This window comes from Phaethon aethereus (assembly GCF_964289735.1).
Source record: "Phaethon aethereus genome assembly, chromosome: 1".
Classification (NCBI taxonomy): domain Eukaryota; kingdom Metazoa; phylum Chordata; class Aves; order Phaethontiformes; family Phaethontidae; genus Phaethon; species Phaethon aethereus.
This window is the reverse complement of record NC_138575.1, coordinates 117,297,791-117,322,926: the sequence shown is the minus strand read 5'-3', so window position 1 is coordinate 117,322,926 and position 25,136 is coordinate 117,297,791. Positions and strand designations below refer to the sequence as shown.

At 41.2% G+C, this 25,136-nt stretch overlaps 1 protein-coding gene across 1 annotated transcript in view; it reads left to right on the top strand.

Annotated features, from left to right (window-relative positions):
- Positions 1-24,922, top strand: part of URB1 (URB1 ribosome biogenesis homolog) — a gene marked incomplete at both ends in the record, with an annotated part of 57,718 nt that extends 32,796 nt beyond the window's left edge. The window contains 19 exons of the mRNA XM_082011694.1: positions 483-662; positions 2,170-3,025; positions 4,501-4,702; positions 4,913-5,090; positions 6,292-6,350; positions 7,079-7,272; positions 8,994-9,104; positions 9,196-9,259; positions 11,047-11,218; positions 11,758-11,860; positions 16,155-16,315; positions 16,692-16,803; positions 17,683-17,789; positions 18,328-18,471; positions 19,234-19,343; positions 20,526-20,702; positions 21,604-21,845; positions 23,493-24,095; positions 24,717-24,922. Of these exons, the coding sequence (XP_081867820.1) occupies positions 483-662; positions 2,170-3,025; positions 4,501-4,702; positions 4,913-5,090; positions 6,292-6,350; positions 7,079-7,272; positions 8,994-9,104; positions 9,196-9,259; positions 11,047-11,218; positions 11,758-11,860; positions 16,155-16,315; positions 16,692-16,803; positions 17,683-17,789; positions 18,328-18,471; positions 19,234-19,343; positions 20,526-20,702; positions 21,604-21,845; positions 23,493-24,095; positions 24,717-24,922 (3,981 nt within the window). The remainder of the gene's footprint in view (positions 1-482; positions 663-2,169; positions 3,026-4,500; positions 4,703-4,912; positions 5,091-6,291; positions 6,351-7,078; positions 7,273-8,993; positions 9,105-9,195; positions 9,260-11,046; positions 11,219-11,757; positions 11,861-16,154; positions 16,316-16,691; positions 16,804-17,682; positions 17,790-18,327; positions 18,472-19,233; positions 19,344-20,525; positions 20,703-21,603; positions 21,846-23,492; positions 24,096-24,716) is intronic.
- Between the last annotated feature and the right edge of the window lie 214 nt (positions 24,923-25,136).

Here is a 25,136-nt window from a genome sequence, read left to right as displayed (position 1 = left end):
CAAATGACTTGGCTGTTAAAACTTAAGGATCCAGTTCTGCAGCTTTTTCACATACTCTGCTCTCACTGAGGCTATAGAGCACCAGACAAACCTGCACTTAATTTGTGAACAAATGTCTATCCTAATTGTTGAGGAGTCTTGGATTTACGTTGCATGGGTTACCTTACTGATCTGTGTGTAATGCAAATAAACTCCAGATTTTAATTCAGCTCCTGGGTCTCCATAAGAAGCCTCTCCAGAGAGTGAAATTCATTGGCCTGTGTTACACCAAAAGTTGCAGTACAGATCAAAATCTATAAATATTTACTTGCCACCCTGAGACTTTTCTTAGAATCAGATTTCTACAGAGGGGATTTATTCCTTTCCACAGAAGAGTTGTAATCTAGGAAGCTTTTAGTTAATTTCTGTTCCTGTTGGATCGTTATCCTTCTGCTCCCATCCTTCTATTTTCTAAACTTCCAAGATGTCTGCTATTTTCACAGCTTAGTAAAACTTCTGGTCCTCACCTTGTTGATCTCTATATGGACCTGCTGAATGGCTTGTTGTGCCGGGGAAATCAGATAGAGTTGGATAATCAACAGAAACGAGAAGAACATCAGACTGAACCAGATCTTTTTATGGACGAGGAAGCTCTGATTGCAGAGGAGTCTTCAAATGACAAGGTACCCAATCCCTTGATACACAGGTCAGAAGCTCACCTGTTAGTAAACTTTGATTTGATTTATTCTTTAGGGAAATAGTTGTAAGTTTTGCTGAACCATTAATTAAAGTAAATTATCTTGAACATGAATGATTTTTGAGCACAAATTATGTTGATATTTTTTCACCGATCACCAAAACATGGAACTGGCTAAATGTGACAGAGAACAGGGGATCTGGCAGGGATCAGGCTTTGTGAGTGCTGTGACTTAATAGTCGTGAGTATTTCTGGGATTTCAGTTAGGATTAAAGTCTGTCTGTCATACTTTCACTGTATAAGGGCTTGAATAGGATTTTACTGCTTTGTAGAAGCATTATTGTGCCTTTTGCCAGGTCCTCAGAAGGGCAGGGAGTGAAAGGGATACTATACATTGTATATTTCAGAGTTGTGTTGAATGGAGACAGGTTGAAGCAGAGAGATGGTGCTAAGGTCTAGGAGGACGACTTAGGAGCTTTGGGCATGTGGTCCAGCAGTTACAAAACTACTGTCTGGAGATTTGACCAAGCTGCATCATCCACAGTCTCAACCTCAGCTGGAATACGGTCAGGAAAGGACCTGACAGAGATCACTCACCTTTACAGAAGAAATTCTATTCCCTAAGCCCTGTGTAAAGCCTGATTATGAAAATTATCTGCTTGGAGGAGTGAATTGTTGCCCACCCTTTCATCTGTTCTGTGGATTTATGGAGGTTAGAATGGAATTGTATTGACAAACCCCAGAATATACAGTTTTCTGCTGGAAGCATGCTTAGACATGTGGAGAATGCTGAGTGAAGGCATGCTTCTGTCATGTTAACCCCAGATAGCAACTAAGCATCATGTAGCTGCTCACTCAGTCCTGCTTCCCACCTCAGTTTAATAGGACAGCAAGGGAGGAGAAAATATGATGGTGGTGATGATGATAATAATAGTAATAATCATAATGATGTACAAAACAAGTGATGCACAATAGAGTTTCTCACCACCCGCTGACTGATGCTCAGCCAGTTCCCAAGCCATGGTGCCCCCAGCCAACTCCCCCCGGTTTATTTATTGAGCATGATGTCACATGGTATGCAATACCCCTTTGACCAGTTTGGGTCAGCTGTCCTGGCTGTGCTCCGTCCCAGCTTCTTGCTGGCAGGGCATGAGAAGATGAAAAGTCCTTGACTAGTGTAAGCACTGCTTAGCAACAGCTAAAACATCAGTGTGTTATCAATGTTATTCTCATACTAAATCCAAAACAACACTATACCAGCTACTAGGAAGAAAAGTAACTCAAAACCAGGACATCCTCTCACATTATAAATGTTGGAAGAATGGTATTTATGTGCTTGTAATTCGTTAATATTTTTATCCTCTGACCAGTTAATAAACAATTTCATGTTCAGTAATTGTAATAAACATGCTCTGGAAAATAAGCAGATGAATGATTCCTCCCCCCACCTATAATTATCCATTCAGTGATATTGTTACAATCATTTGTTACAGACACTGGAAGATACACTCCTGTTGATTTTTAGACATCCTACGCTGGAGAGTTGGTTCCTGGCTTTAGAACAACGTTCTCTTCCTCAGCACAGTTTAAACCCTGTCACTGTGAAGCTCCTCTCGGCTCATCTCAATGCTGGTGTGCTCCAGCTGTTGAAAACGGGTGCGCCCATGCTGCAGAGCATGGATCACAAACATGTTTTATCAAAGTATTTTGAAGCTATCACAAAAAGTGTCTTGAAAGAGCTGCAGGCTGTGGGGAAAGACAGAAGCCAGGTCTCTCCCAAGAAGTCTCACCAGCTGGAGGCTCTGGAGGAGTTGCATATATACATGGCAGCAGCTCAGCTGAAGGACATCACTTTAACCATGCTGCGACTTCCTGAGATGAGCTTGACTACTCAGAAATCTGAAAAGTCCCCTAAAAAAGGGAAACAATTAAGCTTCTATGGACAGATTTTGGTGCAGCTCCTCACAGAGAGCTATGAAAGGCAGCCCCAACAAGGAGAGCTACTGCTATCCACAGAGCTCATTAAAGCTTTGGGGATATTGATGTCAGCATCAGCCAGCAAAGATTTGGAGAAAGTTTTCCTTCAGGCTCTCCAAAGCGAGCCAGTCCTTGCACACGCAGTCAGTGTAGATGTGCACGTTCACTGCCTTAACCAGAGGTCAGAAACCTCCCTTTCCATTGTGGGCATGCTGATAAAACACTGTAGGACTCACCTGCTGCAGTTCGAGCTGTGGTGTCTGAGCAGTGCTACTGCAAAGTACCTCAGGAAAAACATGGACAGCTTTCTTCCACTTCTTAATGTGTATTTGCAATGCAGAGACCAGTATGATTTCACCCGACCTTCCACAGGTAAAGCCACTAAATTTTACTCCTTCCTCTGAAAGGCTTTTTATGGAGGAAATGCAGAACTGTACCTTTGCTACCCTCGATTGTGTTTTCTTCTTCATCATAATAACTTTTCAGTATTTTGAACACCCCTGGGTAGTTAAAACACTTCTATTGGTACTTCTTGGGAATATTGTTTCGGTTTTGTCTAAGGTTAGCAAGCAATTCAAGAATATCATCCAGAGATCTACCCTGAGGCTGGATAGTTACGAATGGCAGGGTGTGTGGAACAGCATAGGCAAATGCCTAATTTTGTCATTTGGGAGGCCAAATTCCCGGTGTAGGCTCTGCTGGCCTTAAAGTCTTGGATCCTCTGCACAATAAGTAGAGATGATAAGAACTTGCATGTCTAAGTTCTAATGGTTCTCTTGTAAGTACCTCTGTGGTATAAAAGGTAAAGGACTGTAGTGAAGATTTGTTGTTAGACTGAAGCAAAGTACTCTTACAGTTGCTGTTGCCCAGTTTTTTTCTTTTGAAGCCCTTATTTAATACTTAATGCATAGAAAATCTGCCTTCATGCTTAGTTTAGTATAGGAGGTAAAAACTTACTTTCAGGCATAGATAGAACACTGTCTGGTGAGTGGAATGCCATAGCCATATGGTTTTGCAGAACGTAAGCTTTCACTTTTACAAGTGTAAGAGTCCAAAGCTTGCTTCTAAAATAAATCTCCAAATATAGTTTCCTACAGTAATGCCTTCCTAACCTGGCAGTCCAAAACTTTCCGAACTAGCAGCATCATTAAATTAACAAGACTGTTAAATTTTCTACCAGCAAAACTGCAAGTTAGGATTCAACTTGACAGAACATGATCACTTTGATTTAATTTCTCTTATTACATAGAAATGTGAATAGCAACAGAAACAGGCTGACTGTAGCTGTTGGTGGAGGTGGATAGCTCTATCTAGGAGAAGTTCAAGTAGTGAAAAGACCTAAAAGAACTAAACCTTTCTCTAGCACCTAAGGCACACCAGTGGTTTCGTTTTTGAATGCTAGAAGGGGAAACTGCTGTCTGAGTGACTTGATTTATAAAGTATCTGTTTGTTAAACTTCTGTCTGTTGATGTGAGACAAAATGTCCTTTGAGCCCAGGGTCAGAAAACTGGTAAGGTTTCATCCTTCTTGAGATGCAAGGACAAGGTTTCTTATCAGGAAGTTGTTCCTCTTTTGGAGGTCTGCATTGCTTGCTTGTGTCTAATAGTTTCAGCTATGTAGCAAGTGGTTGTCTGGTACATATGCTAAATACGTCCTAATGATGCTATGGAGCAATGCAGAGTGCACTTCTCTGTAGCAGATTAGCAACTACTGTAGTGTAATTTCCTAGAAACTAAGTAATCTGGAGCTTGATTAGAAAAGTGGTTTGGGATTTCTGTAATTATAAATCTGTTGTTGCTTAGCACACTTAGATGGTGAAACCTGCATCCCCTGCTCTCTCTGAACAGTGGCCTCAGCTGTTATACCTGTCTTGAGGAAAGCTCTGTGGAAGGAGCTCTGCAGTGTATTTCAAGACACAGAAGCATCGCATGAGATCACTGTGAAACTGCAAGTTCTTTCAAAGCTGTTGCCATCTTCAGAAAGCAAGGGGCTGCAAAAGCTTATTGACCAACTTCCTGCTCTTCTTGAGAAGGCAGAAAATAATGAAAGGTAGGCAAATCCAGTTGCCCTGCTTGTCCTAGGTTTGTCCCGTAGATTTGTCCCATAAAACATTGTGATAGATATGGATGAATGCAAATATTGTGAACAATAATAGCATCCTCTCCTTAGAGAATCTGTCACTTCAGAGCTTTGGCAGCAAGGCATCTTTAGCATATACAAAAGCATGTTAAAAATTAAAAAATAAATATCTTTTGGCAGTTGGACAGTGGCAGATGCCATATCTAGAGTGCTTGAAAACTCTGAAGAGCTGCATTCCTGGAGAAGACGCCTGTTATCAGCCTGCATGAAGGGGTTAATTGTCATGTACAACAGCAGTAAAGATGAAAGCAAGGAAGAAATGGAGAGGTCCATGCTGCTGAGGCTAGAAGAATTATTGGTGAGACTTCTTTTTATTTGCATTGCCAGAATGCGACTGTGTGGATATGTGTTTTTGTGCTCTTGTATCTTGGGTAAATATAGACTGGAGTTTATTTTCTGTTTTATAGATAATGGCTTCTGTGGGCTTTTAATAGCTTTTACAGAGTTAACTTAGCCCTGCCAATCCTTTATAAGAAGCAATTTTGAGCTGTTCTTGATGACGGCTTTCTGCTAACGGTCCCCTTTGAAAAATCAGAGTTTGAGGTGTTCAAGAGTTAAAAATCAAAGGGTGGCAATGGATGCTTTTATTAAAAGGGGAAAAAAAATAAGGGTGATGGAGACACTTTTGACAAGACCTGCCTGCCATGCTCTCTGAAGTTTGTGGCAGAAAATCCAGTTGATCATAGACAGAAATCCGAACTTTGATTGTAAAGAATGCTACTTGATCATTCCCCCTGTACTACTGTTTCTTTCGTAGTTCAGTTAGGTAGGCAGATCCACGTAAGACATAAAAATTAAAGTCTCTGCAGGCAGCGAATGCCTTTGACCTCTTGCTGGCTGCTGGCGAGACTGCCTTTTAGTGATTGATTGTACAGGACAGGAGTCTTGCAGGCCCTGAGGGGCTACCTCATAGTCTTCATCCTGATGGTGTTCACAGGCCTGACAAGGTTAGCACCTACCATTACAGCGGCTGCTGGCATGTACAGCTGTCAGTCTTCTTAAAACTGATTGTTGTTTATTGTAGTTTATAGCATTTCAGGGAAGATGAGCTTTTGTAAAGAACACGTACACCCAGCCACCCCTGTTTGCCACATGCAAAGGTTGGTTAGCTTACGCATATTGTAGGTACACAAAAACCTAGTACTGAGTCTCTTGCTTTGACTTGACGACTTTTTATTCCTTTCACACTTTGGGAGTGTGAAGAGTTTGAAGACTGAGGGCTTTTTGGTACCTGCAGACCAGCTTGCTTTTTAATTGCACACAGCACATATGCTCCCTTGCTCCCAGGACCAACAAAACAAGACTTGCAGTTTCATTTGAATCAGGAGGTAGGATTGTTGTATCCAAGAGCTTTCTTCCCTGTTATCCTTTGATTATCCCACCTGAGTGTTAGGCTTGCATGTTGTTCGTGTGTCTGTTGAACAAAAATTGCCGGTCTTGATCTGTAGAAGCTCTATGTGCTAAGTGTAAACATACGTTTTTTCTTACTACATGCACAGAGCTTTGTTGAAGAAATGGACCCAGATGACTGGTACAGCCTTGTGAAGACAGGACTCAGGTAAGTCATTTTGAGATGCACCAAAGGTGCTGTAGGAAGTACAGTTCTGTTCACTTGGCCTTGGTCTGCATTATACTGGCAACACCCTGTCTCCCTTGAAATTCAGTCAGATTTGATGATGCTGCTTGTTTCTCAGGATGCACTTTGTCACATCCACTGGCTTCATTGGAGCCTGAACCTGCACAACTGCAGGCAGATTTGGATTTTGTGCTCCATTTAGGGTAATTAACATAGCTAACTGGAGAGCTGGACTAGCTTCTTTTCAACCAGCGTAAAGAAGTTTTATGCTTATGTAACTTCTTTTTATTTAAGATATTTCTTAAATACAATTCACATGAAAACAGAGTCAGATCTTTCACCTTTAAATGTAAACCATTTAAATAAAAGAAATGACAAATAGTTTAGGATGATCTTAGCTTCAGTGTTTATCTGAAGGGTTGTTGTCTGAAGGTTAGTAGGCAAAATTCTAATCTTTTATTAAGATCAGTGCAGCTACAAATGTGACTGTGTGTTGATTCTCCTTTATTTTTTTATAATTAAGACATCAGTATAGCTTAAAAATAATTAAAACAGCTCAGAGAAAGAGGTGCACGTGTTTTCATTTTTTTTCATTTGTTTTGGCTTTAAGTTTACTTTCTTTGTAAAGCTCTGATTTCTCAAATCTTTTTCAAGCAGGTTTCCTTGGGTTTGGTTGGGATCTGACTTTTCTGTGATCCTTGCTTCTAAAGGTACCGCTACAGAGATGAAGCATTTTTGAAAGTCCTGAACATCGCTATTCAGTTATTATACAAGAAAGAATCCTCACTTAGTCAGAGATTAGTCAAGCTCTCCAAACTTCACATGATGGTCACGCAGCACTCTCTATTTTTGTCAGCCATACTGAGGTCAAGAGAAGAAGATGGCACAAACATACAAACAAGAGGTATTTTTTAATCATCTTCTTCCCTTTAACTATATTTAGTAATCTTGTCTTTCTTGCTTTATAATCTATCCATTCAGTAACCTATCCACCTACATATACTTGCAGAGCTATTAAACAATTCCAGGATATTAGCATTTAGTTCTAAATTGTACCTCTACTTGGACCCAAATGTTGCATTCATTTTATGGCTGCCAGTTTCAAACACTTACGTTTTAGAAAACTACTGAAAAGGTGGGTTTGGGGTTCTTTGTTTGTTTTTTAACCCTGTTGAAATCTTGAATTGATTCTTTTGGTTTCTATGAGGCTGTTAGTATGAGATCACTTGTAGGTGCATATAGGTTCTGTTAGAAACGTGTGAGAGATTTAAACCTGTTTTAAAATAGGTTGATATAGAAGATTTTAAGTTGATTTTGCAAGTTGTATCAAAAATGTTAATTTAATAAATGTGTATTTGATATTGCAACCTTTTCGAGGAATATCCTTCCATGAGTGATATAAATTGGGTGCTAGTTCATGTGTAGGATTGACTTTGTTTCTTCATCTCTGTCAACTGAAATACAACCTGACCTTGAACCAATCATTTAATCTACGTAGACCTCAGCTTTTTCCCACTGTGCAGGGCTTTGAGATGCAGTGATATTGAAGGAACTATATAAGAAAAGGGGAGGAAATTCTCAGGGCAGTATGTTGATAACAAATTTTCTGTGTATCAGTGAGCAACATGTAAACAAACTTTTAAAGTTTTAAATTACCTGAAAAGAGCAAAAAGCTCTTGGAAGTCACAAATTCAGTGAAATTAAAAAATAAGTAATAGATGCGGCTGCATACTGTATGTGTTTTACCTTTTGAATGTATCTCTGCAGAGCAGCAAGATGGATTCTTTGAGGCTAACCTCAGTAATTCAGAAACTTGGTGTCAAGAGTGCATTCATTCAGGCTGTTGTCTTTATGATCTGTTTTGTTTTGACATACATTTTATGTTCTGTAGATACTAGGAGGAAAAAGTCTGTCCTTTTCAGATACTGGGAGTAAAGAAATCTGGATTCAGGTCTTGAATCTGCCACAGATATCCTATTTGCCTTTCAGTAATCTGGTTGCTTATTTGATCTGTTTCTCAGATAGTTATAAAATAAAGATGGATAATTTTTGTACGCCCCAGGACAGAGTTCCTGTAGCTTGCTAATGAATTGGATTCTACAATGATGACCCCTGTTTAAATGCACAGTGCAGAAGCATTTTGATAAGTTACTGCAGCTTGGGTGTGAACTTACAAGTGAACTTACAACTTCTTGAGTAGCTTGGGGACATTTCTGGGATGTCTGCCTTTACTCTCTGCAACTCCTGAGGTAATTTAAGATGCATTCCTGGGAGAGGAAGGAGCTGCAGTATGGTAGGCTAGGGTATAGTGCTGCTTTTTAACCAGAGAGCAAATATGTACACGTGGGAATTTTCTGCAGGGTAGTATACCACGTTGTGGACCTTACCTCACAATAACATTTGTGTGTCCAGCTTGGAAATAGTTTTAACTTCTTCAAAAACAGTTGTTCCACTTGAATTAAATGCATTGTAATCATCCTTCAGTGTAGACATGGAAATGACTTTTGGTATTTATAGAGATGGATCTTGATCTAAAATGTACAGTCGTGCATCTAGGGGGGGATATTTATATACACACTATCTAACTGAGAGAGAAACAAAGCTAAAGCTCTGTGTTTATTTCAGAGGCCTTGGTGGATATACTGCTGACAGTTGTGAAACTCAGCCCATCTCTCTGTGAGAGCAGTCACCTTGCCGTGTTGCTGGGTGCCTACGGAGCTACACTGAGTGCTGTAGGTAAGTGTGTTAGCCTGGGAAAGGTACTTCCTACTAAATCTGGTTTTCATCTTCATAGGTGACTGACTTTGGGTTTCATCTTGTTTTTTAGATCAGAAGATACTGCTACTGCTTCAGTTATATGAGAAGAATAATCAAAGTCTTATAAATTCCAGGTAAGCCGACCACCTTCCTTTGTTTGACTAACTGCACACAAATAAGCTGTCTCACAACTGACGTTTTTCCAGGGTCTTATTTTTAACTGAGATAAACAGTGAGCAAGGTCAAACCTAGAGGTGAATGTTGCTTTTGGACACATTTTTCCTATGTATTTCCTGCTCTTAATGTAATTCTCATGTGTTGCCCATACTTTTGGATGTCTGTGGATTGGGTGAGGGACTGTCATTTCAGTAGTCACTCTCCATAGTAAGAACCCACTATAGGGATTTCATCACAGATGAAGGCCAAAGCACAAGTTACTAGTGTAGGACTCCTTCCCTTTCCCTGTTCCTTGGGATACAGCATTTGATACTCAGTGCAGCCTTTGCCCTTTTCAATGATCTTGCCCCTGCATGCATGATACTCTGCTCTGGTGCTTTGCTGGAGAGGAGAGGAATATGCCAGTGGAGGGGTGAGTGTATAACCTCTTCCATTAACACATGTATTGTTAGTTTTGGGGTACTAACACATGGTATCAATGCCTTCCTTGTCTTTCACCAGTCTGGACTGCAGCTCTCCTTATAGTGCAACCTTGCAATACGTCTACATGCTTCATAAGAGAGAACCATGTATTGTATAAAATAGTTGATTTCTTTTCAGGCCCTGTCCCCAAACAGTCCACCAGGAAGGCTGTTGCTAACAGATAGTTCCTACAGATGCTGGTGGTTTTGCCCTGCCTTGCTCAAATGCACTTTTCTGTCTTTGAGGTATGGGCATAAATATTACCAGCAATGCAAGAGTACTGGCTCAGGCATTTGGAGCAGGACAGGACTCTGAATTAAGAACCTCCCTTAGCTTTGTCTGAGAATATAGATAATCCTTGCAGTCTGTGAAGGGGGACAGGAAATGAAGGTTCTCGTTGGCAGGGAATTGAAGTGGCTTCTGGAAGCCAGGGTTGTGGCAGTAGCCTCATCCTGCATAAATCTTTACTGAAAGTGTTTGCAAACGGGAGGGTGTTATGTGAGAAGGAGACCAATTTCAGAGGCAGTTAGGTCCCAAAACTTTTGTAGCCTTTTTAAAGGAAAAACAATTTCATACTGTACCCTGAAGTGAATTGCTAGCCAGACACTTGGTTAGACTTGATCCCAGCACTGAAGAGCTTGAGTGAATATAGAGAATGTTCAGCAAAAGTGCTGTACATGCAACCCAACAGAGCCAAACTTGTGTTACTCTTAGGTTCTGGGTGATAAGAAGCCTAACACCATCCCTCCAGCTGCCTCACTGACAGTGAGGCATGCTGCTGGCAGTACCCACATAATAAATGACAGTTTCAATAGCACTTTAAGCACAATAGCAAAGTAAGTGGGGTCTAAGGAGCAACCTGGAGGAGAAGACTAAGGATTTATGTTTTACTGAACTGCTGTGATGCTGGTTTGAAATATTGATTTCATTTGAGACAACCTTGTCTGACCAGGTCTTGACCACTGTCTCTTCATGAAGCTGCTATCATACTCACCTGCATTGTAGCATTAAAGAAAAAAGTGGGTTTTGTGAGAAGGTAGGTTTTGACTCAGATTAACAGGGTATGAAATAGTTAATGAGACGCCCTCAGACTGAATTTGAAAAGCGTTTGGATGGATGAAAAAGGTGTTGCCAGGGAAACGAGTTCTGTTTTCAAGTTCCCACAGGATAATAAGTACAAGTGAAGGGAAAATTTAAATACTAATTTATATCCTCTGTAATTGCTTTTCCCTCAGAGCTAGTAGTCTGTTGACTAACGCCTTTACTTTTAACAATGTTTAAGAATCCTGCTATGGGGTCCAGCAGCTGTGGAGCATCACAAGACTTGCAAGAGTCTAGGGAAATCACTATGGCAGCAGCCAAGCATGGAAGAGATTCTGTGTCTGCTAGATCGAGAAAAGATGATGAAGACAATTCTGTCTTTCCCTCAGCATCGCCGTCTTCTGTCATCACAGGTGCTTTGGTTCAGACTGCTGAATTATCCATCTTTTGATTAAGAAAAAGAGCCTTTCATTTTAGTCATTTATTTCTTGCATTCATGTAGTACATTCCAATTTGTTTACATCATAGGAGGCCTGGAATTAATTCTTTAGGAGTACTTTTCAAATGAACTGCAATACATGAACCACATCTTGTCAGCAGGTGTGATGTGCAGCATTGCAAAGATTGCCATGTATAAGTGAGACCAGAGTTTAACTTTTAAACAGTTGATAAAATTGACTGCCCAAGGATCCACTGACAGTGGGATCTTCAGTCTTTCATCCAGTTTGCTAACATGCTTCTATACCTGTTTGTGCTAGTCAGGGGAAATAGTTTTGGAACCCTAATAGTGAAAGCCAGATTTAAACACAAGCATGTCTCACCCTGTGTTGCATTATATTTTGCAAGGTTTAGTATCACTGCTTTATAATGGGATGAGGTGGTTGGGGAAGTTTGAAACCAAGCTGGAAATTGGTGGTGTTCTTTACAAATACTGGTTTTGATTTGGTTTCAGGAGGTTCAAGAGTCACTATATAGAGATGAAAGTGTCAAGAGTCTTGATGATTTCTATGATCCTTGTTTTCTACTTCAGCTCTTCAGTGAACTGACCAGACCAGGTAAAGTGAATGTTTGTCTTCGATATTTAGTGTCATTTTACTCTGCTGCAGGAGCTGCATGGCTCTGTCTGTAGCTCTGTTATTCTCAATCTAAAACTAATACTACAAAGAAATTTGTGCCTGGCTTTGGAGAGAAGAAACATGCATTATGTGCCCAGCTACTGCACTGCATTGTAATTGTCAGAATTAAAAAGTAACCAGGTATAATTGGCATTAAAGCTTTTTGGTTTGTTTTAAGGCACTTTTCCAGATAATGCAGTCTCTCTAGTGAGATTTGGCTACTCGGAATTAGAGCAGCGTAGCAGCAGATGGGCATGCCTGCCAAGCTGCTCTTGTCCAGATGACCAGGTGCTCCCTCATAGCTCTTCTAAATGTAGTGGGTTAACCCTACGTAGAGGGACTGATCTGCTTAAGATGAGGAGAGTTTTTTTAAACTGGGACTGGAAACAGCTTGGAAGAGACAAAAAGTAGACAAAGATTTATGTTCTCTGATCTGTCAGTGTTCTGTATATCACAAAAAACAACATAATGTAATTATAGCATAAGAGGCATCAGTAGAGAATATTCCTCAAGGTTGTATTTTTTTCTGGTGAATGTGTACAGCTGTATTCTGCATCAGCTATGGTGTCACAGTGCCGTGATGAACAAAACAGGCGTGGGAGGGATGGTGCCTTCTGCTGCTACATGCAGTGCCCCTCCTGCAGCTGATGGGACTGGGCTGATCTGGGCTGCTTTGTGGCCGAGTTTTTGGGGGAAGTAATTGGCTCCTTGCGGCTGCGCTCTGAGTGGGAGCTGGGCAGGGGTAGGGCAGGTTGGAGAACGTGACCTGCAATGTTGGAGGAGTTCTCCAGGCATAGACCAGAAGCTGCCATTGCTGGGGAAGGGTGAAGTTGTTTCCTGGCCGGAGTGAATCTCTGCAGGAGTGTTGATTTCTGTGAGGGACAGCGTGACTGAATGGACTGGAGATCTGGCCTGTTACAGGCTGTGGTCATAGCATCGGGAAACTTCAGCCAACTCATTTTCCATCAAGCAGAGATGCATGGGGCCATTGTATGTCATGACTAGACCTGTGCTCAGAATTGTTTGATGAGAATTTACATTTGATGAGATCTACATGATGCTTGAAAACAAACTGCTTAGACTAATTTTTCTTGTTTGACATGACCTTGCTTTGCATATGCATATCCCTGCTGTACTTCACAGGCACACTGTCTATTTAGAGAGCCCCTAAGGATCAAAGTGAGACAAGTATCATAAGGAATTTCCTAACCAGCTCCTTCCCTGTGTTGATTATGGTTAACCACTGTGTAGTTACAGCTGGATTTGGCTTTCCACAACAATAACATCCAAAGCAATTGGCAGGCTGATAACTGTCTGTCAGCGAAATCATACTTATAGTTCTTCTTTGTTCACCTATACCCTTATAGTACTGTACCTGTTTTGTGTGTTCTCAGCTATACTTAGCTATAGCTGTAAACTGCTCTGTTTAATTTTGACAGCAGTAAAAAGAGCTGTCTTTTAGTTTACTGAGGAGAAAAAGATACCAGAACCATTTGGCATTTTGCAGTAGCGGGGGGGGTCTTAGACGATCCAGTTAATGCTGGGTCTTTTGTTATTGATGAAGAGCATGGACAGACAGTGTCTTTTGAACCTGGGCGTAATAGTTGGAAAATGCACTGCTGTCACACACCTGTCATTGTCACCCACCACCTAGATGCCACCATCTTAACTGGTGGGGGGGATTTGGTGGCTGTTGGTCATCCTCAGCAGCACTACAGTCAGCCAACGAGGACAACCGCTTGTGTGGGAAGTAGTGGGGTTGAGGGAGCTCATGCACATTGTTTTCTTGCGGAGCTGTGGAGGCAATGGGTATCCTGACATAGGCTGACTCTAAAACTGGAAAGGGGAAAAATAGTTCTCTTAACTGTTCCACCCTGAGTGAGAGTCTGTGTCCTAAGAGGGGCATTTTTAAAGGGCCCAAGTGATTTATGAGTTCAAGTCCCATGGTGCTCCTAAACTGTCAGCTGCTCTTGGAGTTCCCAGTTCCTCTTTATTTATTTGCTCTTTGTACTGGCTGCACAGTGCCCTGTGCACAGATGTTATATAACTGCTGAATTTATAAACATGGTCTTATTGCACAGTGTTTCATGCTCACTGAGTAAAAAACAAGTCTGGAGTTGGGCAGATAGCAAGCTCTGTCTAACTTTAGCTCTGATAAGCATCTTGTGGAAAGCTTTTCCATCATGGTTCTCAAGGTCCTTTAAACAAACTGTATGTCAGACATAGAATTAACTTTTTTTTTTTTAATAATAGCTTGTTATTTTATGCTAGTTGTTGAATGCACTCTCTAAGGTCAGCTGGATGGAAAATATTTCCACTGCATGTTTTCAGTGAAAGAAAGTTTTCCAAATAAATCTTTCTGTGACCAGCATGAGCTTTACTGCTGAAGTGAGGACCTTGGATTTCACTATGTGGTACCACCCCATAAAGTTATCCACTTTGTCTGTCTTGTTGGTGTACATCAGTAGTTCTCAAGAACTGCAGTTTGAAGGAGCCTTGTGGGATCTTGCTGTGAAAGGGCATACAGCACATACCTGATCCTGTTCTGAAGAGGGGTTGTTGTATAGGCCAGGGCTATGTGTGAGATGTCCACGAGTGATGGAGAATCCTCTGCAGACAGATGAATTTTAGATCATCTTTGCATGTTCACTTGGGATTCAACAGAAGGTGTCCATTTCCCAGTGCTTAACTTGCACCCTTGCATCTTGCTTGAAGAGTGGGAAGTGCAGAGTTGCTTTGCCGCAGGTAGAAGGTAGAAGGCATAGATTAGGTGTCTGTCTCGCCTCTGTTTCTTTTTCTCCTGCCTTGTTGTTGCTACTCACCATTTTCACTTTGGCAGTCAGGTGGTAGCCTTGCCCAGTGCCTGCAAGTAGAGAGGGTTGGTAGAATTGTATCTGTATGAGCTCTGGTGATGTGAGAGGTATCCCATGCTAACAAACGAGGGATCTTTTCGCTCACTAGGAGAATGACTAAGGTGTTTTGCATTATGCCAGTTAAACTTGATGTGCTTTGGCGAGGAGTGGTGTAGGGAGGTGTACAGTAATTGCTAGCGTTGAAATAACTTGTAAAACCACTCACTGAAAAGATCTGTTACTGCAATTCAGTGATGCCTTTGCATTGGTCATGTAGCAGGGGGCTGGTTGGGAGGCAGTGCTGGGAGGTGGAGACCCTCCCGTTGACTGGCCTGTAACTAGCAGGGCTGGTATGAAACTGCCAGGCACAAAATTGAAGTAGGAGTTCTGGCAGTTGAGGAAAAGATGAGAGAAACAGCCCAGCTGCTGGTGTAAGGACATAAATAGTCTGTGATTTTTACATAAATGTATATAAAATGCATATATATATATATATATATATATATATATATATATATATGTATGTATATAAAATGCATATATATATATATATATATATATATATATATATATATATATATATATATATATATATATATATAAAAAAAGTTGGGGCGGGGGAAGAAATCAGTGGACCAAATACGGCTACTTGTCAGTAAGACTGTAGCCTCTTCTTAAATAGGAATATTTGTTTCTCAGAAACTTCCTCTTGGCCTTCCATGTGAATTACAAGAAAATACGTGAATATTGTTGCTAAACTCAGAACTGCAGTACATTTGCACTTCAGCTGGTAAAATATAACTGAGGTGCCACTGTATTCCATGACTGGTGAATGGACTAGAAATAGCACAGGAGATATTCTGGAGGTTTACATCAAGTCTTTTCTAGCCATGAGTGGGTAGAAGTGGCACAAGCTCTTCAAAACACACAGCCCTTAAATGAGAAACTCTAAGTCCTGATGGTAATACGCTATGGAAGATAAATGTTAGATTCAAGGGTGTGTTTTCTGTTTGGCTGGTTACTATTCCTTGCTGGATTTTGTTTATCCTAGAAGGACATAGGGTTAGAGTTCAGCACTTTGCTTGGAACATGCCTTACCAGCAGAATCACTCATGCCTGCGCCGTAACAACTGATGTGTGGCTAATGGCTTATTTATTATTTTCCTGTCCATTCTATTACAGAAGCTCTTCAGTGCGGATAGGCTTTTCACTTGCTATGCTGATCATTCTTTTAGGCACAGGCTTACCAAGTGCCCAGAAAATGTTTTGAGGAAGAGAAGCAGAAGTTTTCTTAAAGATTATAGTGCTGTTATAGACTCTATAACATGTCAGTATAATACACTGGGTGTTTTTCTTGCATTTTTTCCCCTATTCCCACACAGAGTGTGTAGTGGCATGTCACAAGTTTGTCGAAGTCAATGCCCTGGGTCTTACAGTAGCTGCCCTTAGCAGCTATGATTCCAACATGAGAGCAGCCGCCTATTTTGTCCTGGCTTCCTTTCGTTCTCATCTGGAAGGAGCTCGCTTTCGAGAGAAGAGTCAGGTAAGACTGAGCTCAGTTGACAGTTTGCCAGGTTAGATGTGTTAGGTCATGTACACTTATGGGAGAGTCCCTGCTTTACTCATCCATCTATATGCATGTGGTGAGAGAGCTAAAAGAAGCTTTTTATACTCTATTCCATTGTTTCTCTATTGCTTTGTATTTCCTTCTGTTATAATCGACAGGCAGAAAAAGGGAGGAAAACGTGTTTTAGAAATTCTTAGGAATTTTATTTGTAGGAATGGAAATCCTGATGGGATTGGTATTTGATTTATAGCCTATGAAATATCCTAAAAGCTTAATTATGTATTCACGCTCTCCTGTTGTATTTGTTTGGGTTATGGTTCAAGCTTTTTTTCCCTGGGCTCTTGTGCTGCAGTTGGTGTATCTCTTGGATGCTGTGCAAAATGGAATCAGGCAGCCAAACCTCAGATTTACGTTCTCTTTGACCCTCTACATTGCTCGTGTGGCACAGCAGATTCTGAAGCCAGGTACTGTAACCTACTGTGCATGTTGAACTCCTGGGGTGGTAAACAGGAGAGAGTGACTGTGCATGGATGAAAGTAATGTCCTTGACCAATACTGGAAGATGAGGTAGCTGTGACACTGGTAGGAGCCATGAAGTATGCCTTCCTGTGTTTCAAAAAAAAAAAACCTTCAGTGCTTGTGTAGACTGCCTTGCTGGAGAAGTGGAAAGTGCATTTTGATTTGTGTACAAACCCAGTCTGATCCATCAGGGATGAAGCCACTACCGCCTCTGAATTTTGGGGTGGAGGTGGGCAGAGGACTAGACGAGTGAACCTAGATGGGTGTGTGGGTCCGCTTCAGCACATCAAAGTAGGTTGGCTCAAGTGTCCTTTTGTCCTTAGACACTGCATCAACATAAGTCACTGTTGCAAAGGAGAATCACAGCATCAGGGAGTAGCTCAGTTTGAAAGGACCTTGTGAGCTGTCTAGTTAAACCCACTGCTCATGGGGGACACGTCTGGTCTGTAGGTTAAAAATTATGATTGCCTAATGTAAAGTGTTAGGCTTGAAATGTGGAGAGATTTGCCTCTCACTTTGCCACAGATTTCTGTTTTGTCAATGGAGTAATGTTGTATTTGCTGAAATCAGAGCCATGCTGAATGTTTATCTTCTCACTTGCTTTGCGCACACTCTGAATGAGCTTCTCATTTTGGGGAAGAGAAGAGGAGGGATGGCCAACAATATCATCAGCCTTAGAGCAGGCAGCCTCCTCACTGTAATTAACGGACTGTTTTGACAGCTAGCTGAAACACTGGAAAATACAGGTTCCATTTTTTTTTTCTGCGTGGTTGTGTACTGTGAATGTTGTCCTCCTCCATAATAACCATTTTTTCTCTTCACAGAGGAGCACATGTATATAAAGGTGAACAGATTCCTTCTGTCACACCAGTATTTGGACCTGAGGAAAGTACCAGGGTTTTTCCAGCTTTTCTACAGTTTTGATTTCGAGGTAATATAAGAATCCCATCTTAGGTATCCACTAATTCTTCAGAAAATAATAGAAAAAAAGCCACAAAAAAGCAATGAAAACTTATTCTTCCATAGGTAATTGATTAGAGGCATCTTTGTTTTGTTTTATATTGGAATTAGAAGTATTATTTCTGGCTTTCTTTGTTGTTTTCTTAATAGTAACAGGTAATGAAATTGTGAGTTGTGCTGTGCATGCTCTGTAAGCACAACAAACAGAATGTTCTGCCCTAGCTAGCTTACATTCATATTCAAGTTTAGGTTATTAATGTTGAGTTCAGCTGAGGTATTTTAGAAACAGCAACTTTTAACGTTCCATTATCAAGTGCTTATTTGGGCTGCAGAGTAACTGTTCCTGATGGATGTTATTGATTAAATTTGATAGGGATGAAAATCGAGAAGTCCAGAAAAAGCTGTTAAGTGCTGTGCTGGCACTCCCAGGGAAGCAGGGTGTTTTGTGCTTTTATGAGCGGGCATTATTTTGAAATGTCTGATGGTGGTATTTTTCGTATGGTTTCTAGTACAAAACAGAACGTGAGTGGATTCTCAGATTTCTTGGAGAAGGGCTGCGTGATAAACATTGCTACGAGCTTTATGACTACCAGAGGATTTTTCAGGTCATTTTTTCATTTTTCAACAGTCCTTTGTGTGATGAGGGCTCCCAGGTAAGAATTAAAAAAAAACCCACCCAAAACCCACCAAAAAACCCAAAACCACAGACATTTACATCATTTGGAGATCTTAAACAAATACAAAGCAGAAAGGAGCAGTTGACTCTTCCCTTGCCCTCTTGAAAATCTGTTGCTTGTTGATTTTTGTGTATGTGTGGAGGGTAAAATAATTGCTTCTGTCTAAACCAGAGTCACATCCTTGTCCCCTGAAATTGAAATAGGTCCCTGCCATCGTGGAGCCTCACTCAGTTTCATCAACTGGTGGTCTGGTTATAGTCATATTTCTACTGCTTCATGGAAAATACTGCAGATACCACAGTTTTGCTCATACGGTCAGGGACTTTGCTTTTTTAGGTCTCCTTTTTCCCTAACCAGCATGTTACCTGTACAGTGCTTTAGCAGGAAAAACACTCACATGCCAGAAGCTCTCATGTTCACAAGCGTCTACCATGAGAAATCCAGTCTGTTAAAAGTATCTCAGTTAGGTATCAAAATCTTGGACAAAAAGAGAGAATTGTCTTGCTACCTTAAGACTTCTTTTTAAGAGTAGTGTCTGTGTGTATGAAGCCTTGAAAAGAGAGTATCTTTTCTTTCCTGGGATTGCTAAGAACATGTGGTGTTTGGTAATACATTTTCACTATAAGTTGATTAGATACCTGTCAGATTGCTAATTATATCCTTCTGAAAGATTGAGAATAATTAGATCCTGGCTATATTCTAATTTTGTAAAAGAACAAATTATATTTTCTGTTTCAGAGTCGTATTCTGGAGATATTACAAAATGCTGCCCATGTCACCAGAGCTGCCTATGAGCTGATACAAGATCACAGCCTCCTAACCTGGATGCTGCACATCTTGGAGAAAAGGTAACTAGGGAAATACTGGTCAGGTGGGAACAATTTTACTGTTTACAGTAGAATAACTATGCAACTGAGTATGAAAACAAGGGTGACAGATACAGAGATGGCCTGTCAGCAGTTGTGATGTTTGGGACCCAGGGCCATACTGGCAGAACTGGCCGAACTCTGAAGCATTCCCTTGTGTTTCTGAAAACAAAATCAAGATGCTTTCAGGTTGTAGTAGGAGGGATGATGGCGGGGGAGTGGGTCATATTTTTGGTAATGCTTTCTTGAAAAACTTAGGAAACAAAAAGGCACCTCTTTTTAGCATATGTGACACTTTCAAATACCCACAATTCACATCCTGTCATAGGACCTTCTACGCAGTAATTGGCACAATAATGAATTTGAGCTGTCTGTAACATTTCTCCTCCCACTCCTTCCTCCTCCCCTTGCCTCTCCCTCACATACATGCGCACGTGCACACACACACACACAAAATCTTTTGCATAGATTCCCCTGGCAGGTTCAAGCAAAGTTTCAGGATCATGTACAGTGTGATTGGCCTGAACAGGTTCCCAGTACTGCTCCCCTGTTGTGCACACCTCTTTGGTACCATTTGGTGCATTTGGAAGTGAAAAAGCCTGGATTTGTCCTCTAGCACCCAGTACTTATTTTGTGATTGTACTTTTGCCAAGTATTCTTGCATCCTTTGTACAAAAATGAGATTTCTCCCTCCTCTCCCCACCCCCCCTTAGAATAACAAAGTAAATATGGCTCCTGGTACTGTGCTGTAAGCATTGCTGTTGTTACCTAAAGTCTCAGGAAGATATTCAAGCTGTCTTGAAGAGTAGCTGCTCTAAAGAAATGGTGGCAGTGGTTGCAATGTAGTGGAATACTTGGCAGAGCTGTGTAATGAAAGATGCAAGTCAGAAATCACTAGTCTCATGCAGGGGCTGTGATACACTACTGTGTTTTCCCAGCTGCAGAATGGCAAGAGGAGGGCAGTAACCACACCCCTGTGTGGCCGGGGCTTCAAAGGGGTACGCTCTCATGCCCTGATGGGGTCCTGGCTGAGAGGAACCTATTGCCATTCATAGCTCCAAAAGTGCACTAGAATGTGGCCCTCTCTAGGAGATGGCCTGGTTCCTGGTTAGGATCTGCCTTCTAAATGGGAGTTTGCTTTTTTTTGTTGTTGTTGTTTTTCAGGTTTCTGGAAAACAAGCTGTTAAATAGAATTATTTCCTTGCTCCATACTCTGTGGCTAACAAATTTAGGAGGCAAGAGGGAAAGCAAGAATCAATCCCAGGAGAACAGGAAGTTCCTTCCTATTCAACTTGTAAATGAATTTCTCTATGTTTTGATCACATTAATCAAACACGTTCGGTAAGTCCTTTTTTTTTTTTTTTTTAATCAATTTGCATGTCATCCTTTGTCCAGTTTGAAATTTATTAGGGCCAGGAGAATTTCTTGATCTCTGGTAGTTTAATGCTTTTTTTTTACCCTTTACTTTCACTGTTGAGTAGTGAATTTTGATGAGATTTCTTTGACAGGAAGGTTTAGCTGTTTAAATACAGGGAGAACAAAATAACAGCTGATGCACAGTTACTGTCAACCTCTACATCCTTAATTACTGGCCGTTTTTGAGCTGCTATGTTTTACGTTTTCCCTGCTGGATTAGAACCTGCAGGTAGCAATGCTATTTGCTGCAGAGATCTTTCATACTCTGCGAAGGTTTAGACTTTCTGTGTCTGTACCATGCCTGCAAATTGTACGAGGAGAAACAGTGCAAAGTTCTATGTGACAATGTTAAGGGGTCAGTCCCTTCTCTCCAGATCTAGAGCACTTAACCTGTCTAAGCCCAGCAGTTGCAGCAGGGATAGTAGAAAGCAAACGGGTAACCAGTTCTATTTGGGTTCGTGATAGCACCGGCAGCCCTTCGTGCAGACAAGTATTGCCACAGCCTGGAGAAGCCTGGAGAAGCTATGTTTACTTCCTCAAAATTTTGAAAATTCACGCAAAATGAAGAAGCGTAGGTAAAGCTATTTACAGGCAGGAGGGAAAAGACAATGTTTCATGGTTTGTTCTGCCAAACACTAATGGAGCGAAGCACTGGGGATTCAGTGGGAATGAAACAAATTATTACTGTCAGCCTGAGAAACAAAAGTATATTTCTAGAGAACAGCAGAAGAAAACTGTAGGAAGAGACTGTAAGGAGAAAAACCTGTACTTATTTTGTTAATTAGCATGCAGAAAAATACATGGCACTTTTGTTTTCTTTTCACAGGACTAATTTAGATCTAGCCAAACTGACTCAGTTTTTCAGTACACTCAATTCTGTGCTGGAATATCGTGCCATAGTTGTTGAGGCCTTCAAAGAAATGAACCGGTTCACTGTGAATGAAAGCATTCTCTCAAACAAAGAGATCCTGCTGCTGCTGCGTAAGTGGAGCGTCATCGAAAAAGACGTGCAACTGCAGGAGGATGTGCAGACTCTTGCTCAGAAATACCAAATCAAAGAATTGCTTAGTAAGTACTAAAATATTTCAGAAAAGCAATATTGTTGAGGCTGTTATAAGTGAGGCAAACTTCATAAGAAGTAGTATTAATAACTTTTGTCAGACAAGCTGATATAGCTTGGGGGAGAAGGAATGGAAATGGAAAGACATTTTTCAGGTCTATTGTAGTGATTCGTAACTTTAACACAATTCTGGAAGCTTTGGAGAAATGCAGTTTTAAAAAGGGAAAGAGCTTTGAAACAAAACCTGGTTGCACATCTGCTGTCAGGCTTTGAAAAATTGTATTCTTAAGTGAAATCTTAAATGGTGTTTGGAGGTTTTGTCTTCAATGATTCGAACCATTCTGAGTGTGGATGGGGGATCTGAAAGTGAAATATGAGTAAAAACTAGCAGTAAAGCAAGTGAAAATGAAATAGTTAATTTTTCTTATTGTCATCAGTGTTAGGAGAAAGCAAAAATACGTTTGAATGTGTATGACTTCTGTCTTGTTATCTCTGTGAATAAAATGTAGAAGGAACTTTGTAGTTGGAAGTGTTAAATGACACTGTTTTCCTGCAAATACAACTGCTCTTGGTGCCTGTTACAACTTCTGTAGGTTTCTTTAAATGTTCTGTATTGGATAAACTAATTATTGAAGTTTTAAGGGCTGTATTTAAGGGATACCATAAAAGCTCTAGTTTTTCTTAAGTTTTTCACACCCTTTTAGTGTCTTTGTGAGGGTTTTTAGAAAGTAGTTACAGTGACATCTGTAACTTAACTATACATGCGGTTTTAAAAAGTATCTGTTGCTCCAAGGCTCAGGAGCTTATAAAGCAGTTGCAAAAATGGGTCCTTATCTGAAATTTTGTTTCTGACAGTACATTTCTAGAGTTGTCCCCATCCCCCACAGCTCCCAGGAAATGCATTTGGTCGATTTTAAGCTGCAGAGTGCAACATAGTTGAAACTTCTGAAGATTTTTCTCAATGACCTCTCAAAAGCAGATTGCTGTAAAATGCTTCGGGTGGTATGGTGGTGGCGAAGCGCTGTTGCTGTTCAGGAGCTTTGCTGCTGCCCGTGACCCAGGCAGCACCTACCGGAGGGCAGCCCCGCGTTGCAGAGTTTGGCTCTCTGTCTCTTCCCCTTGGGGTATGAAAAATTCACGTGCCCTTGGTTGGCAGCACCTCGCCAGCCAGGCACCCAGCCAGGACGCGGCTGTGCTGGAGGATGGCAGACTTCGCCGCGTTAGCCTGCGCCATTCAAAGGTGATGTAGCAGTGCCGGTGATCCCCTTCTGCGGGCAGGTGTGTGCTATGCCTTCGCTAGCCCCGAGAACAGCGGCTCGAGCGTTTCTCGTGAGCTGGTGTAAATAACGTAGCATTACTGGCAAAACTGCACCTCGTGGAAATACTGCCTTGGCCTCGCTGGGCCAGGGCCGGAGTGGCGTTACTTGTTCCTCACCTCGAAGTTGAGCGATGCAGTTCAGAAAGCCAGTTCAGCCTATGAATCACTGGGCGTTGCTTTGAATTGTATAGGCTCAATTAGGCTGCTAAATGAGGCTAGTACTTATCCTTTTAGCAACTGAAACAACACATGGTACTGTCTTTCTTGCGTAATTTTGTACCAAGAAAATCCTTTGGAGTGCCTGTTGTTTGTTTTGCTGGTGTTTTTCTTCTTACAGAAAATACTAAAGACAAGAACAAATCTCAAGCCTCATCTCATGCATGTCATCACATTCGGAAAAAGAATGAGATGGAAAGAGAAGATGACACTGCTGCAGACCTGAAAGCCTCCGAGCTGGAGAAATGCAGAAATCATCTGAATTCCATATTTGCCCACTGGGAGCCCGTTTTCCCAGCGCCGCCTACCAAGCATCGAGGGGAGCCCCTCAACTCCGCTGACCCGGCGGATGAAACAGTCAGTCTTACCTGTGTGTCCGCTTGCCTAGTAACTAAATGGCTTGTAAAGTCCATGGTTGAGCACAGCCTCAATATGCAAAATGTTCCGTTAACTCTGCGGTGGCTACAGAAGTGCATCTTGCCACACCCATTGGCAGTGCAGGAGATGCTCAGGGATGAGACATTGAGAAACAACATCTTCAAGTTGTACACCCGGATCTGTGAGGCCAGCAGTGGGACGGCTGGACTCTTTAAAGAGCTCTGTTTGTTCAGTTCAGTCATGCTTCACCTGATGGATGCTCAGGGCCTGACCAACAAAAGCTTCCATGAACTTGTGAAAACATTGTGTCTGTCAGCAATGACGGAAGAGGATGTGAACAAGAAAGGTAACTCCTCTTTTCCTTTTCACTCACCTTACGGGGCGTTAATGGTAGAAAATAGGTAGTTCCATGCGTTTTTTAATTCATCAAAACAGTTTGAAGTTTGCCCTTGTCTGTTGGTGTTCATAACTTCACAAATTCAAAGCTCTGTCTCTGGTGGTGTGATCACAGGGGTTGGTAGCACAGAACAGGGTCACACTGTAGCGGTTTCTGCTAGTACAACAGTCATACTCCCCCAGAGAAACTTTGCTTTCTAGGACTAAAATGAAGTTCAGTGAGGTATGAAAAATATAATTCCAAGGGGGAGAATAGTCTGCAACAAACGAGTCCATGTGGGTATGGGTTCTGATCCATATACTGTTCAGTTATCATTTGATAGTAAAAGCTACAGGTCAGATTTCAAACTTTTTTATTTAAAGACGTCAGAAGGTTGTGCTAACCAGAAACTGTTTTCTTCTTTACTGGGGGGAGGATCATTGGCTTTGCATGGGCAAAAATCTCCACAAATTTTCCATCTAGGAAAAGAGTTAGGAAACTATTTTAAAACATGGGTCTGGAGGCAAAATGGTTTGGTTTTGGAAATAGAAGAATATCTGTTCTGATTTTTCTCTGATTTTTCTTCCACAGCTGTTTGTGTATTCCTGACATCTGCTTACATTGGGGACATATGGCTTGGAGCACAGGAGCCAGATATGTTAATAACCCATATCAAATTGATCTGCAGTAGTACAGATAATAAATTAAACGATGATGACTGGGATACTCATAAACAAGGAGAAGAAACTATTATGTCTCTTTGCAAAACCCTTTACTCGGCTACACTGGGGCATTAATTCAGCAAACTGACACTTAATATTTAATGTTATATGCTCTGCCATTGTTGCTGTGAGCCATGAAACCCTCCTGAACTGTTCTCCATACAAACGTAACTTGTTTTGTCATAAAGATCAATATTTTATTAGTGTGTGCAAACTCAGAGGGAGAAAATTGTATTCATCATCTCTCACTGGAACATTAAAGCCATAATTTCCCTTTTCTTGAACAGTA